This window comes from Pongo pygmaeus, chromosome 2, assembly GCF_028885625.2.
Source record: "Pongo pygmaeus isolate AG05252 chromosome 2, NHGRI_mPonPyg2-v2.0_pri, whole genome shotgun sequence".
NCBI lineage: Eukaryota > Metazoa > Chordata > Mammalia > Primates > Hominidae > Pongo > Pongo pygmaeus.
The window spans coordinates 197969078-197990883 of record NC_085930.1 but is presented as its reverse complement, the minus strand read 5'-3'; the positions used below and the strand labels follow the sequence as shown (position 1 = coordinate 197990883).

At 38.1% G+C, this 21806-nt stretch overlaps 1 protein-coding gene across 50 annotated transcripts in view; it reads right to left on the bottom strand.

The window, feature by feature from the left end:
• LPP (LIM domain containing preferred translocation partner in lipoma) overlaps nucleotides 1-21806 on the bottom strand; it is a 741980-nt gene that overhangs the window by 115610 nt on the left and 604564 nt on the right. For all 50 annotated transcript variants that reach the window (XM_063662516.1, XM_063662513.1, XM_063662540.1 and 47 more), the window contains one exon: nucleotides 17649-17818. In XM_063662516.1, the coding sequence (XP_063518586.1) occupies nucleotides 17649-17818 (170 nt within the window). The remainder of the gene's footprint in view (nucleotides 1-17648; nucleotides 17819-21806) is intronic.

The window sequence follows — 21806 nt, the reverse complement described above, 5'->3', positions numbered from 1 at the left end:
AATGTATAAATAAAAATCTATTATACTCAAGGGCCAACAGAAAATCTCTCCAGTGTTCTGGATGTCAGAGAGAAAAAATCACCAGTATCATCATCAACAAATATTAACAGAACGCCAGTGAAGTGTGAGGACTGTGCAAGGAGCCTCGGGGAATGCAGAGAGACAAAAGACATGCGAAGACACTCATAATCTATGTGAAAAGACAGGACCCTGACATGCTTAGATAAACAGCAGCAAAATTAGCCCCTCAATCTTTTGCTACCCTGTCCATCCAATCTCCAAAGACCACTAGTGCATAGACCCATTATGGCACTTAAAATAATTCCCATTTATCTGTTTGGCTTTCTATCTCATTCAAACAGTGAGTTTCCCAAATACTGATGATTCTCTCTTCTGCAATTTCATACCCCCAATGCTCACTACAATATTTGAAATACAGATGATGCTCAGTAAATATTTATTGGATGGATTTCAATGGACTAAAGGCCATTTAGGCAGGCAACTTAGATGCAGAGGTTAAAAAAAAAAAAAAAAAAACCTAGATGCATAGTTAGAAAATGGATGTCAGAACCCTATTTTAGTTTCTTGGCTATATGGGCTACCTTCTCTAATGCCTCAGTTCTCTCATATCTAATCTAGAAATAACACTTGCCTTGTAGGATTGTTGTGAATATCAAATGAAAAACAACTATAAAAGTATTCTGGGTACTTGCATTTAAGTATAAGGTATTATTATGCTAAATGATTGGTACAGGTGGTAAATGCTAAAGGATGTATAATTAACATAGCTGGAAAACAGGTACATAATTAAGTGAAGTTGCTTAATACCTTCCAATGGTAACTCAGGGAACTGGGAGTCGTTATTCTCTCCTGAAAATGTCTAATCATTCTCTTCCATGTGAATGTACCATAAATATCAAATAATAAACTGATTGTTATGTGATTTAGGAAATTCACATGGCTCTTCTTTACCTAGAAAACTACAGTCTTACAGGGCTTCAGTTGACTATCTGCAAAAAGAGGAGCTTGGGTTGGAGAATCTTCAGTTTCTTCCAGTTTAAATGGCATGAGAATTGACTTCCACTGAATTCTACCAGCCAAATGAACTCAAACTGTCCAGCAGTGCTCAGTGCTTCTTTCATAGCTTTTAAGTACCCACCTTATCAGAATAGGAGAGGCAGCACTAACATGGCTTTTCCATTGGCTGTGTTTTCTTGTGGCTTCAAAACAAAGGAATTTTGGCCTTTGTATTGAATTCCATTAAGATGCCATCAGAGGAAGACAATGAGTCTAAGACTATTTGATACTTCTCCAAAAACCTGTTATCCTGAAGGTATTTTTTACCTCTCCCAGCCTCAAATTTTCTGCAGAATAATGCACATATAATGAATGCTCAACAAATCCTTACTCAACAAGAGGCTGATTTCTTTTCCTTTGATCCTAGAAGCTATAATGGAATTCAACATAAAAAAATGTTGAGAGATTGGAACTGTTCTCATTCATTCTTTCCCCCTTATCCACTCCTACTCTACTTTCAAGGCTTTGCTCAAATGCTGCATCCTCTGGGAGGTCTTTCTCCATGTTGGTCCCCTCCTCTCCCCACTGCAGGATGGGGCATGGCCTTTCCTCTGAGCTCTCACAACTGCCGGAATCTCTCACAGATAAGTTAGATTACTTTGCCTTCTGTTATATTTGTTCACAAGTCTGATACTTCTCATTCACCTCAGGGCTCCACGAGAGCGTGAACAACTCTCACACTGCGCTGTATCCCCCATAGCACTGAGCACAGTCTTTTGCAGACAGAAGGTGCTCACTCAATGTCCCTTAAAACTGGCAAATAGTTCACTTTTCAGTTAAAAATATTCAGTGGACATGTGTTTAAACACTCACTTTTCCCAAGGAAGTGGAGACAATCATCTCCTCCCCTTCCTAAATTCCCCTTTATAGGAACTCAGAAACACCCTTGAGAAAAATCTGACAGCACAATTTCACAAAAACAATCTTCTTCATTTTCTTTTACTTCGAACTTAATTAATGGTAATGCTTAACCTGTCACTTCTTAATTGCATTGGCAAGTTGGTGGGGTTTATCGATCTGCGCATGAGGAGTTAATTCCAGAAGAGACTTTGACAAAAAGCACTTTATGGGAGAACACATCGTTATTCCAGTAGCTTTGCTGGAGTAACCTGCAGACACTGCCCAGCCAGACTCAGGTCAGTTTGGCTTCCTGCCACTTGTGCCAATTTCCTAATGATCTCATAGGAATGTATAATAACCTTCTATAAAAAAAAGTCTTCCTCTCTTTTTCTCTTGTCTTCAAAATGAGATGACATCTAGCAGGTTAAATGTATCCTTAACGGAAAATGCACCTGAACTGTATGAGGTCTGAAACACTCATCAGGCCCTACTGAATGTCTAGCAAAATTGTTTAAAGCCAACACAGTGCTCAATAAACCTCTGTTAAATAACTAAGCATGGGCCGGGGTGGTGGCTCACACCTGTAATCCCAGCACTTTGAGAGGCTGAAGCGGGCAGATCACGAGGTCAGGAGATCCAGACCATCTGGGCCAACATGGTGAAACCCTGTCTGTACTAAAAATACAAAAATTAGCTGGGCGTGGTGGCACATGCCTGCAGTCCCAGCTACTGAGGAGGCTGAGGCAGGAGAATTGCTTGAACCTGGGAGGCAGAGGCTGCAGTGAGCCAAGATCGCACCACTACACTTCAGCCTGGGCAACAGAGTGAGACTCTGTCTAAAAAAAAAAAAACAAACAAAAAAAACCACTAAGCATGTAGTTTCTATATAACTAGAAGCATAGGATATTCTGATCTTCAATCCATCAATCAGTGCCAATTATGCACTTACAGATCTATAGTCAAAAGGCCTAATTTATTGCTATGGACTAAATTGAGTCCCTTTATACATTTATATGTTGAAGCCTTAATCCCAGAGTGATAGTATATGTAGATGGGGCCTTTGAGAAGTAATTAAGCCTAGATGAGGTCATAAGGGTGGGGCCCTCATGATGGTACTAGTGACCTTATAAGAAAAGACACTTAGTGGGCTTGCTCCCTCCCCACACACACCATGTAAGGACACAGTGAGAAGGTGGCTATCTACAAGTCAGGAAGACAGTCCTCAGCAGAAACCTACCGTGCTAACACCCTGATCTCGGACTTCCAGTCTCAATCTATGAGAAAATAAATCTGTGTTATTTAAGGCACTCAGTCCTTGTATTTTTGTTATGGTGGTCCAGACTGTATAATACATTCATTTTTTTAAAAAATGTACTAAATACTCCCCAAAGTGAGAGGTATTGCTTTGGGTGCTATTTTCAGAAATGTGGAGTAAGAGTTGGAGGTGGATAGGGAAAAAAAGAGACAAAGAACAACAGGGGAAAAAAAAATGAGTTTGCTCCTAAGGAGCTCATAGTCTATGTATCTGGGGGTAAGATTACCTATCAATGTAAAGCAGAAATGGTAAACAGTTAAAACAAAGGCAAAAGATTAAACCAAGACATAGATGAAAGTTCTGGAAGTACAGTAGGAAGTGTGTGTCTTCAGTTGGAAGGGTATAGGAAAGGAATCTCAAAACAGGTGTAACCAAACTGGGCAGACCAGAGAGCTGTAACAATGAGACTTGCTGACTTTAAAAAGAAAAAAAAAATCCTATCTGATGACAGGACATCTGTTAGCATAAATTTATTTAAGTGCAAGGTAGAAGCTAAGATTCAGAGTCCAGGAGCTCAAAGTTCTATTTTAATCCTACATAAATTCCTTATTTTCCAAACCTCTTGGTTTTCTAAGCTTTGATTTTGTTAAATTGTAAAAGGGAATAATATCAGTCTCCACTTGTCTGTTGGAGGTGAAAAATGAATGACTATGTGGCACTAGGAGAAAGTGAGATCTACCGTATGACACATTGGAACAGGTCTCTTCCTCCAATGAAGACCTTCTTTTTGGATTCCTCCTTTTCCCCCCAAATCCTCCTATGCCCCCTTCCACTAGTTCTTTCCTGAGGCCCCAACACATTTAGCACGTTCCATTTCGTGGAGAAACTATGTGTACATGTGTTATGCTAAACAAACAGGATTTATTCAGATTATTTGCTTAAACTAGCATAAAATTATAGACATTCATTTTTAAAGGAATATATTTTAGAAGATTCAATTTTATTTTTACTAACACGTCCCACGAGCTTTATTAATATAAATTGCATCAAATATCTTTTAACATTATTAAAGAGTGTGTAAAGTAAAAATAACTTCTGAGGAAGATGTTTAATATCTTTTCCAAAATGACAGATATAATTAAAAAGTCATCACAGATGTGTGTTTGTGATTTTAAGGTTGCTTAAATAGTCCTCAGTGAAGCCATCCAATTGCAATATTCCAAGCAAGGCATTCCTCACTCTTGTCTTATTTCCCCATACTATAAATGTAGGAGACTGAATTAAAAATATATATATATATATATTCTTTGAAGACCTACATAATACCAGGCCCTTGTCACTGTGAAGTATTCAAAAAAAGCACCTGTCTTGCTATAATGATGATGTCAGCCTTGGCTGGCATCCCCTTACTCTGCAGGGACAAGAGCAAAAAAAAGATCCAGGGAGTAGACTTTATTTATTCATTTACTTATTTTAAGTAAGCCCTGGCTGTGGGAAGGAATTATCGTGTCCCATTCAAAGTCATTGGAATATCAGAGAACTTCCACTCAAACTCCTTGGCAATTTTCACAGGCGAGTCTGTGTGTTTGACCTTGAGTGCAGTAGCTCTTATGATCATCTTATGATCATTCTACGGCTGGAAGCTAGACAGCTGGCTTCACTCTCGCATCTTTCCCTTCAATCTTTGATATTTACATTTCAGCAATGACTCTGTTCATAGTCTCTCAGAGCCAAGTTCTCCTTCCTTCTTATACATACATAGTCTCAGGTCCTAGGTGTACCACGGGGCAGGCAAAGGGTATGTGAGTCAATGACTGCGGGGAGACACAGTGCTAGAGTGACACAGGTTCCCCCCAAATCCCCCTCACTATCAGAGCAACAATAGGTTCACCTATTACGATAAGCACTACAGAAAAGACAAAGACGAATTAAAGGTGACCTCCCCGCGGTCAGGAGATCGAGATCATCCTGGATAACACAGTGAAACCCCATCTCTACTAAAAATACAAAAATTAGCTGGGTGTGGTGGTGGGCGCCTGTAGTCCCAGCTACTCGGGAAGCTGAGGCAGGAGAATGGCCTGAACCCGGGAGGCGGAGCTTGCAGTGAGCCAATATGGCGCCACTGCACTCCTGCCTGGGCTACAGAGTGAGACTCCGTCTCAAAAAAAAAAAAAAGAAAAAGAAAAAAGGGTGACCTCCCTGTACCCCGCACAGTCTTCAAGGGGTTCCTATCAGTAGAGGAGTGTGTCAAGGATGCCAGTGACTTGATAATACCAGTTGTGGTGAGGATCAATCCTATGAGAGATGTGGAACTGAAAATCTTGCACGTTCAGAAATGGTTACATCTAGTTGGTTAAGTTCCAGGAAAGCATTTTAAGGCTGGAGATGGGAAAAGGCAGAAGGCAGGCAACCAATGGCATGGGAATAGACAGAGAAACCTCAATATCAATGTCCAGGAGAAGAGCCCTCACCTTGGGCAAGTGTTGTAAAAAGAATGTGTAGGAGAGCTGATGGGAGATAAGAATGCAAACATATTTTGGGACCAATTTTTGCATGAGCTTGACTGGAAGTACAGACTATTGGATTTCAAACTTGACTGTGCATAAAAATTTACCTCCCAACTCCCTGCTGTCCCAGGAGCCTTGCAAAAGATGCAAAGTTCCTGTCTCCTTGTACAGAAATTCTGGGGAGGAGTCCAGAACTTTACCTTTTAATGAGGAGTTCACAGTGATCCCAAAGCAGGTGACCGCTGACACATTTTGAGAAAACCAAGCTTCTAGAGTCTCATGACTTGCCATCTCTCAGACTCCGTAAGTTCTCAAACCAAGCAGGTATGCAAGTAATATTCCAGAGCCTGAAATGCTGACTTATAGTTGTCCTTTGGTGATTCAAGTTAGGCAAAATTCTGCCTTGCAGATTTTTTATGTGTCTAACTGGGGCTAAGCCCTGGTACAGTTATTTACTACTCAAAGCCCCCACACTGATTTTTGTTCAGTCCTGTCCTCTCCGAATCCTCATTCCACCCTATAACCGTGTGAGGCAAGAAACAGTACTTTCATTCAAGTGCCTCTTTCTTCTCTTTCTCCCTTTCTTTTTTTTTTTTTTTTTTTTTTTTTGAGATGGAGTCTCACTCTGTTGCCCAGGCTGGAGTGCAGTGGCAAAATCCCAGCTCACTGCAACCTCCGCCTCCTGGGTTCAAGTGATTCTCCTGTCTCAGCCTCCTGAGTAGCTGGGATTACAGGCTTGTGCCACCACATTCAGCTAATTTTTGTATTTTTAGTAGAGATGGAGTTTCACTATGTTAGCCAGTCTGGTCTCGAACTCCTGACCTCAAGTGATCTGTGCGCCTTGGCCTCCCAATGTGCTGGGATTACAGGCGTGAGCTACTGTGCCTGGCCTCTTTTTTCTTTTAAAATTTTTTTTTTAAATAAGATCACAAATGAATTTATTCCTTTTATGAATTATTAGTGACTTATACAATATTATTAGTGAATTCTACAATATTACATAATTAGTGGATTCTACAACATTATAGAATTTGTGGATTCTACAATATAATAGAATTAGTGAATTCTACAATATAATAGTATTAGTGAATTCTACAATATTGTAAGAGATAGTACAAATGAATGCAGATCCATCTGGGCAAAAATAAACTACAAAGAAGGGAAAAATGTAACAGTCATTACCTGCATGGGATGATCCTGGAGCTGACCATGCTAACGTTTTCAAACTGTTTTACAAAGTCAGATGTGAGAACATATAACAAACTGGTTTGCTCTTATTGTTTGTTTTCATTCTAAGTGTGGGGAAACTGAAGCTAAAAGTAAAGGGAAGAATGCGGAATAGCAGCTGGCTGAGTGTGAACCAGGTCTCACTTTAAATTTTATATTCTTTCTTTAAAATCATTTACTGCCTCATACCAATCCCACTATGTGAAAGACTCTCATACCTAGAATCTTTGAATTTATTTTCAGGTTTACTTTTAAGGTTAACTTTATGGCCTGATCACACAGACACACACTCTCTTCTCTGCCACTGTCCATTTTCTTCTAATAGAGAATATAAGGTTACAAACATTTCTTTCTCCTGAGAATGCAGAGTAGTTTAGGAGACCGTACTAACATGGAGTCCATGCTACAGCTGGGTAATTATCATTCCTTTATCCATTAAGAATTATGGCCGGTGCAGTGGCTCACCCCTGTAATCCCAGCACTTTGGGAGGCCAAGACAGGCAGATCACAAGGTCAGGAGATCGAGACCATCCTGGCTAACACAGTGAAACTCTGTCTCTACTAAAAATACAAAAAAAAAAAAAAAAATAGCCGGGTGTGGTGGTGGGCACCCGTAGTCCCAACTACTCGGGAGGCTGAGGCAGGAGAATGGCGTGAACCCGGCAGGTGGAGCTTGCAGTGAGCCGAGATTGTGCCACTGCACTCTAGCCTGGGTGACAGAGCAAGGCCCTGTCTCAAAAAAAAAAAAAAAAAAAAAAAAAGAATTATAAGATAACTATGAAAGAAAATGAGGAATAGGCTCCTTTCCTATTTTCTTTCCATCCTTTTATCTCTAAAGGAGGAAGTTTACTGAACCACTGCCAACAATTCACTCAGCCTAATGAAGTGTATAACTAATGGGATTAAATAATCTTAAACCATTATTACAGTAGCCTGATGCTGACATTCATCCAAACTCTGGCAAACATTGATTGGTGAGTTCATGCATGACTTAAACAAACTAGTGCAGTGGGAAGGTTCTAGAATAAAGTTTCAGAGGCATTTAACCTGGAAATCTGAGACCCTTCATTCTGGTTAGGGTGAAAGCAAATGCTGTCCTATTTCTACACACTCCAACCAAAATCTTACTAATACCAGCATTTTCTAGGGATGTCTCTCTGGACCTGTAGCCACAAGTGTTTAAACCCTTCATGTCAGTCCCAAAGAAACTAGTTCTTTGAAGGCCTCATGAAGACTCATGGTTTCTAGTCCCACCTCTGCCGTTAATAAATCGTATAACCTCAGGCAAAACACTCAGCTTTCTTGGGATTTAGCTTTCTCAGCTATAAAATGGCATTATTGAATTTCTAAGGTTCCTACTGGCCTTTAAAAAGCATTCTAATTCTATGACAACAGCAGTTAATACGGTTTGGAACAGGAACTGGGAAGAAAGGGTTATGTTCAGCTAGGCCTCTTTGTTGTTCAGGGCAATCCACTTACAGGTCTGTGCCTCTCTTTCCTTACCAGGTAAGGGCTGCCTTGGAACCTGCAAGGATGTGGTGAGCAGTAACTAAGATAAGCAGAGGGCTGGGGGATATTTGGTTGAAAGGGCTAAATGAATACCACTAGCAAAGGAGAGTGTAGTAACTATTCATCCCCCCACAGAAAACATTGTTGTATAATAAAGGGTGATAATATGAATGTCTGTTAAAATCAGAGAGGCTTTCCAAAGCATATTCAATCTCCAAAATACCCATTTTGCTCATGAGTTAATTATTCATGCAAAACGTTTTTAGCATTCCTCACTTAGATCATTTATACTTTTTAAAGTTTTACCTAGCTATTTTATATTTTTTATTGCTTCTGTATGACGACACTTTTCTGTTATGTCTTCTAAACCTAAAATTGTCATTTTTATTTTGTCAGCTTACTAAACTTTCGTTATTCCAATATTTAAAATTTTTCAGGTTCCCTAGAAGAATAATCAATCATTGTATATGACTGTATGTACATACAGTCTTAAGATGTTGAGTGGAAAAGTCTCCCACTAATACAAATAATATAATGCCATTTATTTAAAATTAAGGAAGACTATGTGCTAACAACACTACATATTGTTTAAAGAAATGCATAACATGGTAAAAAACAAATTTAGAATAGTGGCTTTCTCTGGGGGAACATGATCATGGAACAGAACCCAAGGGATTTCTACTGAATTTTCAATGTTTTATTTCTTAAATTGGATAACAGGTACATGGACCTTTGTCATTATGCTTTATATCTTTATATATGTTAGAAATGTTGCATAATAAATCAAAATATGTAAATACTACTTAGAGCTTATTTTGCATTATTGCCATTGTTTTTGTTTTTAAATATGAATGCATTAAAAATTTTATTGAATGCCCTTTTAATGAAAAGCATCTATGGAGATTACTAGTTTTTTAAAATTTTGATATATCAATATAGCAAATTATGCTAAAAGATTCCTAATTGTTCTAGCACTGAATATGGAATAACTGGAATGTTTTATTATGTGGTATTCAATTTGCTAATATTTCACTTAGGATTTCTGCATTTATGAAAGTTAGATTATCACAGAATTGTCTTCTGGGGGTAACCTAGGTTAAGTATTATTACTGGGAGCATGCATGCTAGCTTTATAAAATGATTTGGTAAGCTTCTCGTTTTTTGCTAGGCTCCTAAAGTTGAAATAGCACAGAAATCATTTGTTCTTTGGAGATCTGAAAACTTTGATTAGTGAAATTTTCTGGCTCTTTTGCAAGTAGTAGCTTCACATTCCATCTGTCTTTATGAGTTTATTCAAAGTTTCTTTCACCTGTATTTTAGATTTGCATAGAACATAGTCTCTCATATAAAATTTTAAGTGCAATAATTTTAAAATGTCATCTGTATCTATGCTGAGTGTCTTTTTCATTCCTAATTTTCTGTAGTTTTTGTTTCTTTCTTGGTTATCTTAACCAAATGTTTATTTCACTGCTCTTTTCAAAAAATCATCCCAAGATCTAAACATTCCAGTATTTTTCAACTTATCAACAATGTTTTATTTTAACGGATTTCTTTAAGGTTGATTTTCTTGTCCTGTTCTAGTTTTTTAAGTTAATACATATGCACTGTTTCCTGTTGCAATTAATGAGACTAGTATTTCTTGGCATCCTATGTTGGCTCCATCCCCTTCTCATTGCTATGCAGTGTTAGCATCATCACTACTTTCTAAGATTCTTCAACCCAAGAGTGTGCTTATGTATTTATTCATTTCTTGTTTTACTATATGGCTACATGTAATTCTGCCAGCCACAGTAGGAACTGTCTATAATTTCTTATTAGACTTTGATATGATAAATGTTTTTCTAAATCTCCCATGCAGATTTAGACAGAAGATAGAAACTCTTTGTTTGCATAGATCAATGTACATAGATTAAATTAAAGTTATCAATCATATTATTTAACTCCTTTTTATGATTTGTCAAAGACTAAAAGCAATGTGTTAAGGTTTTATAAAGAATATGTTCACCATTCTTATCTCTTACTTCATCAGTATTTTTAAATTATACATTTCAATATAATGATATTTAATGAAGGAAAGCTCAGGGCTATTCTTCATTGGGAACTGTGACATTTATCAAAAAGTAATGTTCTTCAGACTGCTTGATAGTTTTGTACTGAATGGCACTTTGTCTTCTATGAATATTGTAGTTAGTAGGTAATTAATATTATCTTATTTTGGTCTAAATTTACTACTACATCTTTGCCCCTTTATTTTTTTTACCAGTAGTTTTATTACTTCATTGCTTTTCACCCTTTTATTTGCTATGCATCTCCTGCGCATATTATTTTGATTACTTTATTTGTCTTCTGGAAAATTTCCTTGAATCAACCTTCAGAAAGGATATGTAGGTGACATATATTCTTTTTCAGTGGTTCAAGAATGTTTAAAAGGGACTGTATAGAAGGCAAAGTTTGATATACTGTTATGTAACAAAAGCAAGGTACTAACCAATAGTTAAGGTATGATCTCATTGTGTGTGTGTGTGTGTGTGTGTGTAACCACATGTATACAGATGTGTGGTTACATTTGTATACACACTTCCATACCCACAGGTAAACATAATAGAAAAGAAGTGCATGATAAAATGTGAACTATTATATTGAGATGAGAGAATTACATACCTTTCTTCTTCTATTTGCTAATTTTTCTCTAATGGGCGTACATTAATGAAAAACTTAGGATTTTAAAAAAGAATTACCATCATAGAAAAAAGGTAACCTAGCAACAGCAAATGGGATTTCCAGTGTTTTCTGTTAGATGTAGAGATAGCCGGACTTGGGAATCAGAGGGCCAGGGTCAAGTATTAGCTCTGACACTCATACTCTATGGAACTAAGCAAGCTGACACTTTCTAAGATTCAGTTTCTTGGACTGGAAATGAAGGCAAAAATAACTGTAACTATTTTCTAGGATCATTAGAGGGTAATATGATAAAAGAAAAGTGCTTCATAAAAGTTAAAGCACTGAGCAAATGTTAATGTCAATGTCAGTTGTTATAAATATTTTTAACCTTTTTTTTTTTTTTTTTTTTTTTTGCCTTTTAAGGCCTCAAATGCTCAAGAAAATACAAGGGCTTATGGCTTTTCATCAGTAGAAGTTTAGCATTTCAGGTTCTGTAATACTGGAAAGCATGAGTCAGGTGGTTATCAATTAAAATTTTCTGGGAAAAGGCTATAATTATACCTGATTTTAAATCTGAGTAGTTGGGGGCTGTCAGGATCTTCACGTAGAAAGTTTAACATGGGCCGGGTGTGATGGCTCACGCCTGTAATCCCAGCACTTTGGAAGGCCGAGGCAGGGGCTCACTTGAGGTCAGGAGTTTGAGACCAGCCTGGCCAACATGGTTAAACCCCGTCTCTATGAAAAAATAAAAAAATTAGCCAGACGTGGTGGTGGGCGCCTGTAATCCCAGCTACTCAGGAGGCTAAGGCACGAGAATTGCTTGAATCCGGGAGGTGGAGGTTGCAGTGAGCCAAGATCATACCACTGCACTCCAGCCTGGGTGACAGAGAGAGACCCTGTCTCAAAAAAGAAAAAAAAAAAAAAAAAAAAAGAAAGAGTTGAACATAAAGTTGCACGTTGCGCATGGTGGTGCAAGCCTGTAGTCCTAGCTACTTGTGAGGCTGAGGCAGGAAGATCATTTTAGCCCAGGAGTTAGAGTTCAGCCTGGGCAACAAGAGCAAGACCATATCTCAAAAAAAAAAAAAAAAAAATTAGTTGCTCAATGTTAGCACGGATGTTAGCATGGGCCAAGCAAAAAAGTGTAAATTATAAAAGCTGTTCATAGTCTTTGTTTTGTCATTTACTTTGAAAACATCAGAGCCACATTTGTAAAATGAGATTAATAATCTCCCCATTATGTATTTCACAAGGCTCTACTAGGTATGACAGCATGCAACAACAGATGCTCGGTAGCATTATAAAATATAAGGGGCTGTATGAATGGAAGAGATAACTATTCCCAGTGGGTAACATGCTTAACCTCCCAAGAGAGTGCTTGACAAATTCTTCTCTTTCTTGAACCATTTTTCTCCTTCCTGGGAGAGTTCTGGTGAAATGATGATGTAACATCAAGAAGAAAGTGTGTGTGTGTGTGTGTGTGTGTGTGTGTGTGTGTTGTGTGAGAGAGAAAGAGAGACAAGAGGCACAGACAAACACTCCTTGGAGGTGAGAGAGCAGAGGTAGGCAATTAGAAAAAAAGGAAGAAAGTTCATGTGGATTTTTCAGGTTTAGTCCAAACTCTTGCTTCCTTTTCCAACATCCACATAAAGCACTGGCCATAAGTGTTTTTAAAACATTTTATTAAGAGGAATTGAGTATGTAAAAGAACAGCTTTCCTGCAGAGGTACAAAAACTACCTCTTCATGTAGGCTGACAAGTTAGAATGTTCTAACTGTAGCCATTTGATGACATAAGGGAGCAAAAGGCTGCTAGTGGGTTGGTCACTAATGCGCCAAGTTTCAGGTACCTTAAAGTGTTTAGCCTCCTGTGGAGTTGGCCTCCTATTTCCAGAGGCCCTTTAGTCATTTGGATTTCAACTCTAGCAAAAATGTCTGTACCACCTTCTGCTGTCGGAGAGTTAGGACCTGGATTCCATCCACTGTGAATAAAAGCACTGGTTTAGGGGAGGATCCTTGGCTGCCACTTCATAAACAGACTTTTGCTGAGAATTTCTGATGCACTTTGTCCCTAGGCCCAGACTCCTTGGTAATGCTAGGAATAAAACAGCAATTCTTTTTCTAAAACTATACTTATGAGTAAGGCTGTCTCTTTATGTGCAGAAGGGTACATAAGCAGGAGGCATTGTTGCTGCCCTTCATATTCATACCTACATAAAAATCTTCTTAAGCAAAGCATGAACCTCTTCTTTTAATATGTGTCCTTATATTCCTTCCATGACATTTATTTATTTCAGTATTTCCATAGCAACTACAGCCAAGAAATTGCCCCAGATTTAGAGGGTTTCTATAGTGTATCACATTATACTAAAGGGAAAAAAAAGCAATGATAAAAATTCTATTAATCAGATTAAGCACTTACATTAGTAAATAATTTCATGTATACAAAATATCACAACTGCTTATTCCTTATCTGTGAAGACACGGAAGAAATTAATATCTCCCTTTAATAAATGAGGACACTGATACTCAGAAGCTAAATGATTTACCCAAGGTCACACCAGGAGAGCTAGAATTAGGATAAATACATTCTATTTATATCACTTCCTAACAAAGTTTTAGTGATCTCTATTTTAATCTGTTTACATATTCAAATCTATAAGAATAACCAAAACTAGGCTTTCGAGAGAGATATCACCAAAGAAGAAAAGCATCTCATTGATTTTGCTAATAATTACACAAATTTAAAATAACTATGACATAATGTGCTTATTAAATTAGTTCAGAAAATATAAATAAACTTCTCCCATAGGGGATAGATTGCATTTTAACATACAGTTTCATTATTGTTGATGGTTCTGTAAATTAGAAAAATATTTCTAAAGAAATCTAGCAAGGTAACGCAAAAGTCCGCCAGATTAAATTTGATATGGTAATATAAATCAAAGCATTTATGCTAAGGATGTAATTCAAAATAAAAAATAAAATTTTTATTAACTATCTATAGGCATGTTGTTTACAATTCTAAAGGATTGCAAAACACACAATACTTTTTGACTGGCAAATGGTTTTAAAATGAAGTGTGTAATCTAAATGTAAAACTAAACAGATAAAAAGCTAAAAATGAACACTAGCAATACAAAACTATATGAACATTTGTATTATGTTAATAAATAAAAAATAGAAAACAAAATATGTAAAATGATTAAAGAGAATTACAATGCTATACTGAATCAGACTGTTGAATCATAACTACTCAAGCACAAAGATTAAGAACAAACTCAATAAACCACAGGAAAATATTAAAAATCACTGAACCAAAGCTGCAGACATTACTGGTGCATTTTCCCTCAAAATCATGTAAATATTTAATTTTAATAGGATCTTAAGTTGATCAACAACCAATTTAGGCAGAAGTAAATTTAATTTACATTAGACTGGTCTCATTCCTGAACTCAGAGTATCAAACATGGTGGTCCTTATACAAAAATAATTAAGCCACTATCTTGAATATTCTCATTCCATCAATAAAAAAAAAAAAAAAAAAAGACAGGCACACTGACTGATGGCCAAGGGCTAGGTTTGCTCTGGTTTGTATGGAATACCTTTTAGACATCAGTTTTCAACAGTGTAACCAAAGGCAATTTTGCTGGATCACACAGAAAATGCTTCCTGTTCTAAGGCCTTTTGGTTCCAAGAGAGATGCAGAGTTCTAGGATTCTCCTTAATGCAAACTATCTTCAAAGCAAACTTGTTTTATTTCATTTGCCCAGTTTCCTCAACCTCCTTACACTTCTAGTATGCAGCTTATTGGACACAGAAAAGTTCAGAAGAAATTAAAGTTCTGATACATCCATCTGAGGGCTTGAGGGCTGTGCTGAACTCGAATCAATATTGAACAAGGGTCTTTGAGTAAAGCTTAACTGAATTCTGATAAGAATTAAATTACATTTTAGAGTCACCACGAATAGATGTCATTAAAGAAAAACCTTGATTATAAATGTTCTTATGAGGGAAAGAAGTAAAAAAAAAAAAAAATGGTTAGAATTTCCATTATTTGAATTCACCCAGTTCTTCCAAGTATGTGATTAAATATCTCCCAGGTAGTTTTCCTTGTCATAAGCATAGTATAGTAACAACAAACCAAAGAAGAAGGGGCTGGCATCCTACAGAATCACAGAGACCCATCCTATGTCTGGAATGGAGATAGAAACTTGAGCCCACACACTACAGAAACCGATTATTTAGTCAGATTAGACTTTCTCCAGTTTTGTTACACACTCAGAAAAGCAAGCGAACATGTAAAAATGGGAGGAGTATGTCTGAAAGGTTATAATAATTTCCTAAAGCCCAGTGAATTTCACTGCACATGTAAGGTTCCCACACTCAGAAATATTAAACAGGTCCAGAAACTTCATTAAAGTTAATCCCAGAATAACATTTATTCCACTACTTTTCCTGAAGAGGCCCAGTGGGCTTTACAAGGATTGTCTCATTTCTTCTTCATGAGCCTTTGGGGAAAATAACTGCCATTGTCCCCATTATATAGACGAGGCAACTGATACTTAGAAAGAGTAAATAATTTTCCCAAGGAGGGAAGCACTAAGTGACAGAACCAAATTCAAATTCATGTTCTTCCCACCCTGTTACATTGTTTCCCAATACTATCTATATGATTTCTAGCTAACAAGGGTTGAAACAAAACAACTGAAGAAGGCTGCCACAGTAGCATCATTAAAGTAGCTAAAATCAACTATGGAGTCAAAAAGGGATAAAAAATAGACACAGGAGCTATAGAAAAACACAGCAGTATGTGTTTACTTGGTGTAAGGACAACCCTGGGTGCCTCTATACACTCTGCCAACATCACTACCTTAGGGCTCATGGCAATAAATAATTTCATAGACGTGGTGCCAAGCCATTGTGAATGACACCCGGTTTAGTCTGTTTAAAAAGGCAAGGAATTATGTAATGCCTTTCTTTTTTCAATAAAGATTTCAAAGGGTGATATTTGAAATAGTCTTATATTCTAAAGAGGTAAGCTTCTGTTTAGTAGACTTTCCCTTATGCATAATTGCTCCTTCCAGATCAACAGTACATTACTTTGTTTATCTTTATGTTTAGGAAAATGAAAACCATGTAGCATCTGCAAAGAATCTAAGACTGTGGACTGTGAAAAACGGAATGCAGCCTTGGTTCTGACACTAACGATAGGTCATATGAAGTCGCTTTCCTCTTCTATATGTCTTGGCATTCTCATTGCTAAAGAGAGTAATTACGCAAATGATTTTAAGATTGTTTTTTCCAACTCTACCACTGTATGTCTCTACATGCGTTTAAGTTACCTTTGGAAAGAAATGATGTTACATGTATTTAAGTTACCTTTGGAAAGAAATGATGTTACATGTATTTAAGTTACCTTTGGCAAGAAAATGAAATAAAATTGAACCTAAGACAGATGCAAAGCCATATTTAATCCTACAAAGCCTTAATTTTGATGAACTTTCAGATCTGTGCTACAGATCCCAAGGTTACAATGGGTTAGAGCTGCCAAGTTATAGGAAAATACCAACCAGGCCAAAAATGTCTTCAATAAATGTGAACCTTGTAAAGCCAAGTATGACTCCCAATACCTTGGTAAAGAAACCAAGGTGTCTTTTATATTGAAATCTCTGGGCACTGAGGGACAAACCCTGACTGTTTTGTGGGTTTACATAACAAACAAACTTTTCCCATCAACATGTGTTAAACAAAGATTAAAATCATGCTGAAGGATAGCAAAGAAATTTACATTAGATGAAAAAAGTCTGTGTTCATTCATCAAATTACTCTAACAGACAATAGTTTAATAGGTAGATTAAGTAACATTGTAAAACGCTAAGGTAACATGACTGAGAATTTTTTAGTTACCCAGGTATATTATTAAAATATAGTTTTTGTGTTCTGTAATAAAAGAAAACAATGATTAGCTCAGTCAGCATTACTGTTCATTTCTCTTTAAGGTGCTTTATAATAAATAGTTCCCCTGTTTGCATCATTAAAAACCTGTTGGATAAGAGGGGGAAGAAACATTTTGGTAGATAAAAATTGACTCAAGGGGCCCAGTATTTTGGAAGAGGACTGACAAGTCCAGAGATTCTGTAAAGTTTCCTTGAAAATACTGGGCACTTCAAATGTAGGGTGAGATCTTATAAGAGGTGTGACTCAGCTACTTGGAAAGCTTTCTGATGCTTTAAGAAAGAAAATTTTAGCTTGTACATACATGCTTGAAAGCCACAGGCTGATGATCTTCCCAGCAGACCACTAACTGAATGGCAGTCCCACGCGAATACACCTTTCTGACCGCATATGAATGGGGGATGTGTAGAAAAAGATTACAATATGCTAATTTACGCACACACATACACACACACACACACACACACACACACACACACACACACCCCCCCCACACACACACATTTTGAAGTCTAGGAAGAAGCAAAGATCTGATGGCTATATTCTATCTGGAGTGACTGGCATTCAGCCACAGAAGACATCTTTGCAAAGCGCTTGAGGAACAAATCTGGAACTTACAATGTAGCAGGGCTCGCAGTATGCTTTCTTTTCCACAGCATAGAAAGGCTGCCCTCGGAGCTTGTTGTTGCAGATGATGCAGGTAAAACAATCCACGTGGAAGACCTGATCCATGGCAGTGCATCCTGTACCTTCCCCAACTACGTTTTCTCCACAGCGAGCACAGCGGCCTGAAAAAAAAGGGTTTGATAAGAACACACCAAGGAGTACTTCAGTCCTGCTAAAGCCAAAGTGGAGGAGAAAGCAGGTTCATTACGTCAGCGGCAATAGAACCACCACTCCTGCCTCATTACCCCAGTACTATTACCCCATTACCCCATTACCCCAGCAAGATCACCAGTACAGCCACCCCTATCCTCTGCAAGATTGGCATGGAGGGGATTTTACATTAATCAGTTGAGGAGATTGAGTCTCATAGTCTAAGTTCTTGCAGAAAGGAACAGTAGAACCCGGTTGCTGGCTTTGAGGTCAGTGCTCTGACTCTCATCTCACATGCAAGTATAAAAGGAAAATGACTCAGGATGTTTGGAGTGGAAGGCACAATCTATAAAACAGTACAGAAGAGCCTTTCTTCTTGGAGATTCTACACATTCAGTTAGAATATAATAAGATAATTGGGTCCAAACTCAAATTTTAGTTCCTTTTACAAAAGCCCTGATTGTAAAACCTCTGCAGCCAGCTCTCAGTGACAGGCAGATCACAAGGCAGTCCTTTAATTTCTAGATCGCTTTGATGGCTAAAAGGTTCTTTCTCCTACTGAGCCATAGTGCTTCCTCATTCTAACTGCTTACCCCATGGTTCTAGTTCTGTCTTCTGAGACCTTATCTCTCTCTTGGACTGGACACCCTTTAACACATCAAAATTCAGTAAGCATTGCTTCCAAGTCTGTTATTCCTTTGAACATCCACACATCCTGCAATAGTTTCATATACTGTAGGGTTTTGAGTCTTTCAGGGCCGTGGTTCTTGTTGTTCATGCAGTATTCTGCAAAACTCCAGCGTTCTTAAATTGATTAATGTGGCATCTGGTCTACATATGGACATCAGGTTTCAGTTTTTAAAATTTGCAGTAAGCTTTAAATAATAACAATAAAATATGAATTCAGACAAATAGTTATGTCAGTGAGAGGCATTATGCTGGTCGCCATCCATATCTCTGGCTCCATCATGGGAATCTTGAGCTAGACGTCACGTCCACATCTAGTTTCCCTTCTTAGTCTTTGTTTCTACTAAGTTAAAAAAATTCTATCTAATAATTATAGAACACTGGGAATGTTAGCCAGAAGCTGTAGACTTTGATAGATAAGGTATAGCAAATGTAGTGCTTCACATATGTCAGACTTTTTCTAGGGGCTTTAGATATATTAACTCATTTCATATTCACAACAATCTATATGCAGGTACTGTTACGCCTATTCTACAGATGAGGAAACTGAGTCACACAAATGGTTAACTAAATTCCAGCCTAAGCAGTCTAACTTCAGCATCTATGCTCTTAACCACTATGCTATATTACCTATTCCCAGTTCTGTGCATCAGGATTAACATGGATCTGATGTTAGGGAGCATTATGGAGAGACTTCTCACTGAAGACCGCTTTCAGCACTCCGTCACATTGGATTGACAGCCATTTCACACTTAAACATGGGAGGGCTAGATGTTTCAACTTGAGAGAAAAAAAGGTAAATTTATTTCTAATTCTCTCCAGTTGTATTTGGCCCTGAAAAGTATTTCTTTATATCCTGTTGTGGGATTTGAATGTGACTTTAAATATAACCCAAAGTATACATCTTAGTTTTTTTCCTAAGGAATAAGAAATATGAAGGCTGGGTGCTGTGGCTCATGCCTGCAATCCCAGCACTTTGGGAGGCCGAGGTGGGCGGATCACCTGAGGTCAGGAGTTCAAGACCAGCCTGCTCAACATGGTGAAACGCTGTCTCTACGAAAAATACAAAAACTAGCTGGGGGTAGTGGTGCGCGCCTGTAACCACAGCTACTCAGGAGGCTGAGGCAGGAGAATTGCTTGAACCTGGGAGGCAGTGCACTGAGCTGAGATGGCGCCACTGCACTCCAGCTGGGTGACAGAGCGAGACTCCATCTCAAACCAAAAAGAAATATGAAGTGCTGGAAAAAGAGTTAAAGTATTGGAAACTAAGCTGTCACCACTACAGTTGATATCATTACAAAGTCTTGATACCACAGTCTTGACATTTAATGAAAAAAATTTATATAGTATTTGTTTGTGGCAGACTTTAAAAGTTTTTATCCAAGACTGAACTTGTACCTGTTTTTATTATGAGATAACATTTTGGACTTTCCTGCCAACAGTAACAAAGCTATTTCATATGGCACTATTTTTGTAATTATTCTGAAAAAAAAAAAACCACAAAAAAAACCTGTGCTACGTTTGAAAATTATGCTTAAATTCTAACAGCTTCATGCCACCCTTTGACAACATTTCATTGCAGAAAACGAATTAGGGATTAGGAGTAAATGGATTACCAATCCATATGATTATTAAAAGCATATTAGATTCCTGTGAAAGCTGTAATTTTACATTTTACATTTGTTAAATGCAGGCAGGTCAATAAAATTCTTTTTCTATATTACTCTTTCCTTTTCTAGATGTCAAGCAGATTCACTACATAGTACACGAAGGGCTATCAGGTATCTGTGGACCACACTTCCCCCCCTCCCCAAAAGTAGTTCTCATTAAGTATTAAACTATTGGTAATGGCAGTCTACTAAGGAGCTAAAAGTAGCAATTTTGATTCAGACTATGATGCCCAAAGTGTAATACCTGGAATCCAAGAACCTGAGCCTACATGACTTATGGAGAGTTTGATAGCTGCCCATGAGGATCTGGCAGCAAACTTCAATCACTGATTTAGAGGGAAGGGCCAGAGCAAAGCCTTAAAGGTCAGGCTGAAAAGATAAGCTCTGAAAAGGTCCATGTATTCAACCTCAAGTATCTACTCTTGCCCACGACTATGTTCTGCTTCTGTGTGATATACAAAAATGAATTCGCTCACGCCTGTAATCCCAGCACTTTGGGAGGCCGAGGCGGGCGGATCACGAGGTCAGGAGATCGAGACCAACCTGGCTAACATGGTGAAACCCCTTCTCTACTAAAAATACAAAAAAAAAAAAAAAATTAGCCGGGCGTGGTGGCGGATGCCTGTAGTCCCAGCTACTCGGGAGGCTGAGGCAGGAGAATGGCATGAACCCGGGAGGCGGAGCTTGCAGTGAGCAGAGATCGCGCCACTGCGCTCCAGCCTGGGTGGCAGAGCCAGACTCCGTCTCGAAAAAAAAAAAAAAATGAATTCGAGGATGTCAGTGCCTCTCACAGTCAAGACAACCTGCATGCAATAGTCACATGACAAAGCATGTAACACGTCTTAGAAGAAAGTGCTACGGAATGTGGAAGGAAAACTACATTCACAGGGGGCTCAGGAAAGGTTTTGTGGAGAAAGAAGCATTTGAGCCCAGCCTTCAAGGATGGAATTTTGAAAGGTAAGGGTGGAAGAGGAAAAGACATTCTAGTTTTCCCTCACAGAGAGAATGAGTGACTATGGCTTGGATACCAAAACACTGCAGTGGCTCCGTGATGGCATGACACGGAATTGCCTTCTCAGCTATGAAAACAGGTGGACTGTATTCCTAAGGAACGATCTTCTATTTTATGCTTTGGAGAATATTCCTCCAGAGTGGGTCAGCCTAATATGCTGGACTCAGACATAGGCCAGTTTTGCTGCCTCTCATTATTTTTTCTATTCTTGGGATACACTGGGGACACTAGCCTTGAGGGTAACCAGTCTGGCACCTTTAAATCACAAGTACAGAAAAAGAGCGAAGAACAAAACATAAAAATAGCCCCACACATCAGCAGGACAGAAAAGGTACCCGAATCTTTCCTTTTCACATGAGCAAACATTTACAAACTATGTCCTTTAGGGAGAGATTCAGAATGGAGAGAAAGTTAGTCAAGCATAGTGCATGCTTGCCTCTAGAGGGACTTACACCACACATTATTAAAAGCACACCACAATCTTAAGGCCCATCTTTTAGACAAGTATCTCAGCACTTTTAAACAAGAGAAACCAGGAGAATAGTACCAAACTTCAAGGCATCAGAGCATGAAGGAAACACAGCTGATTAG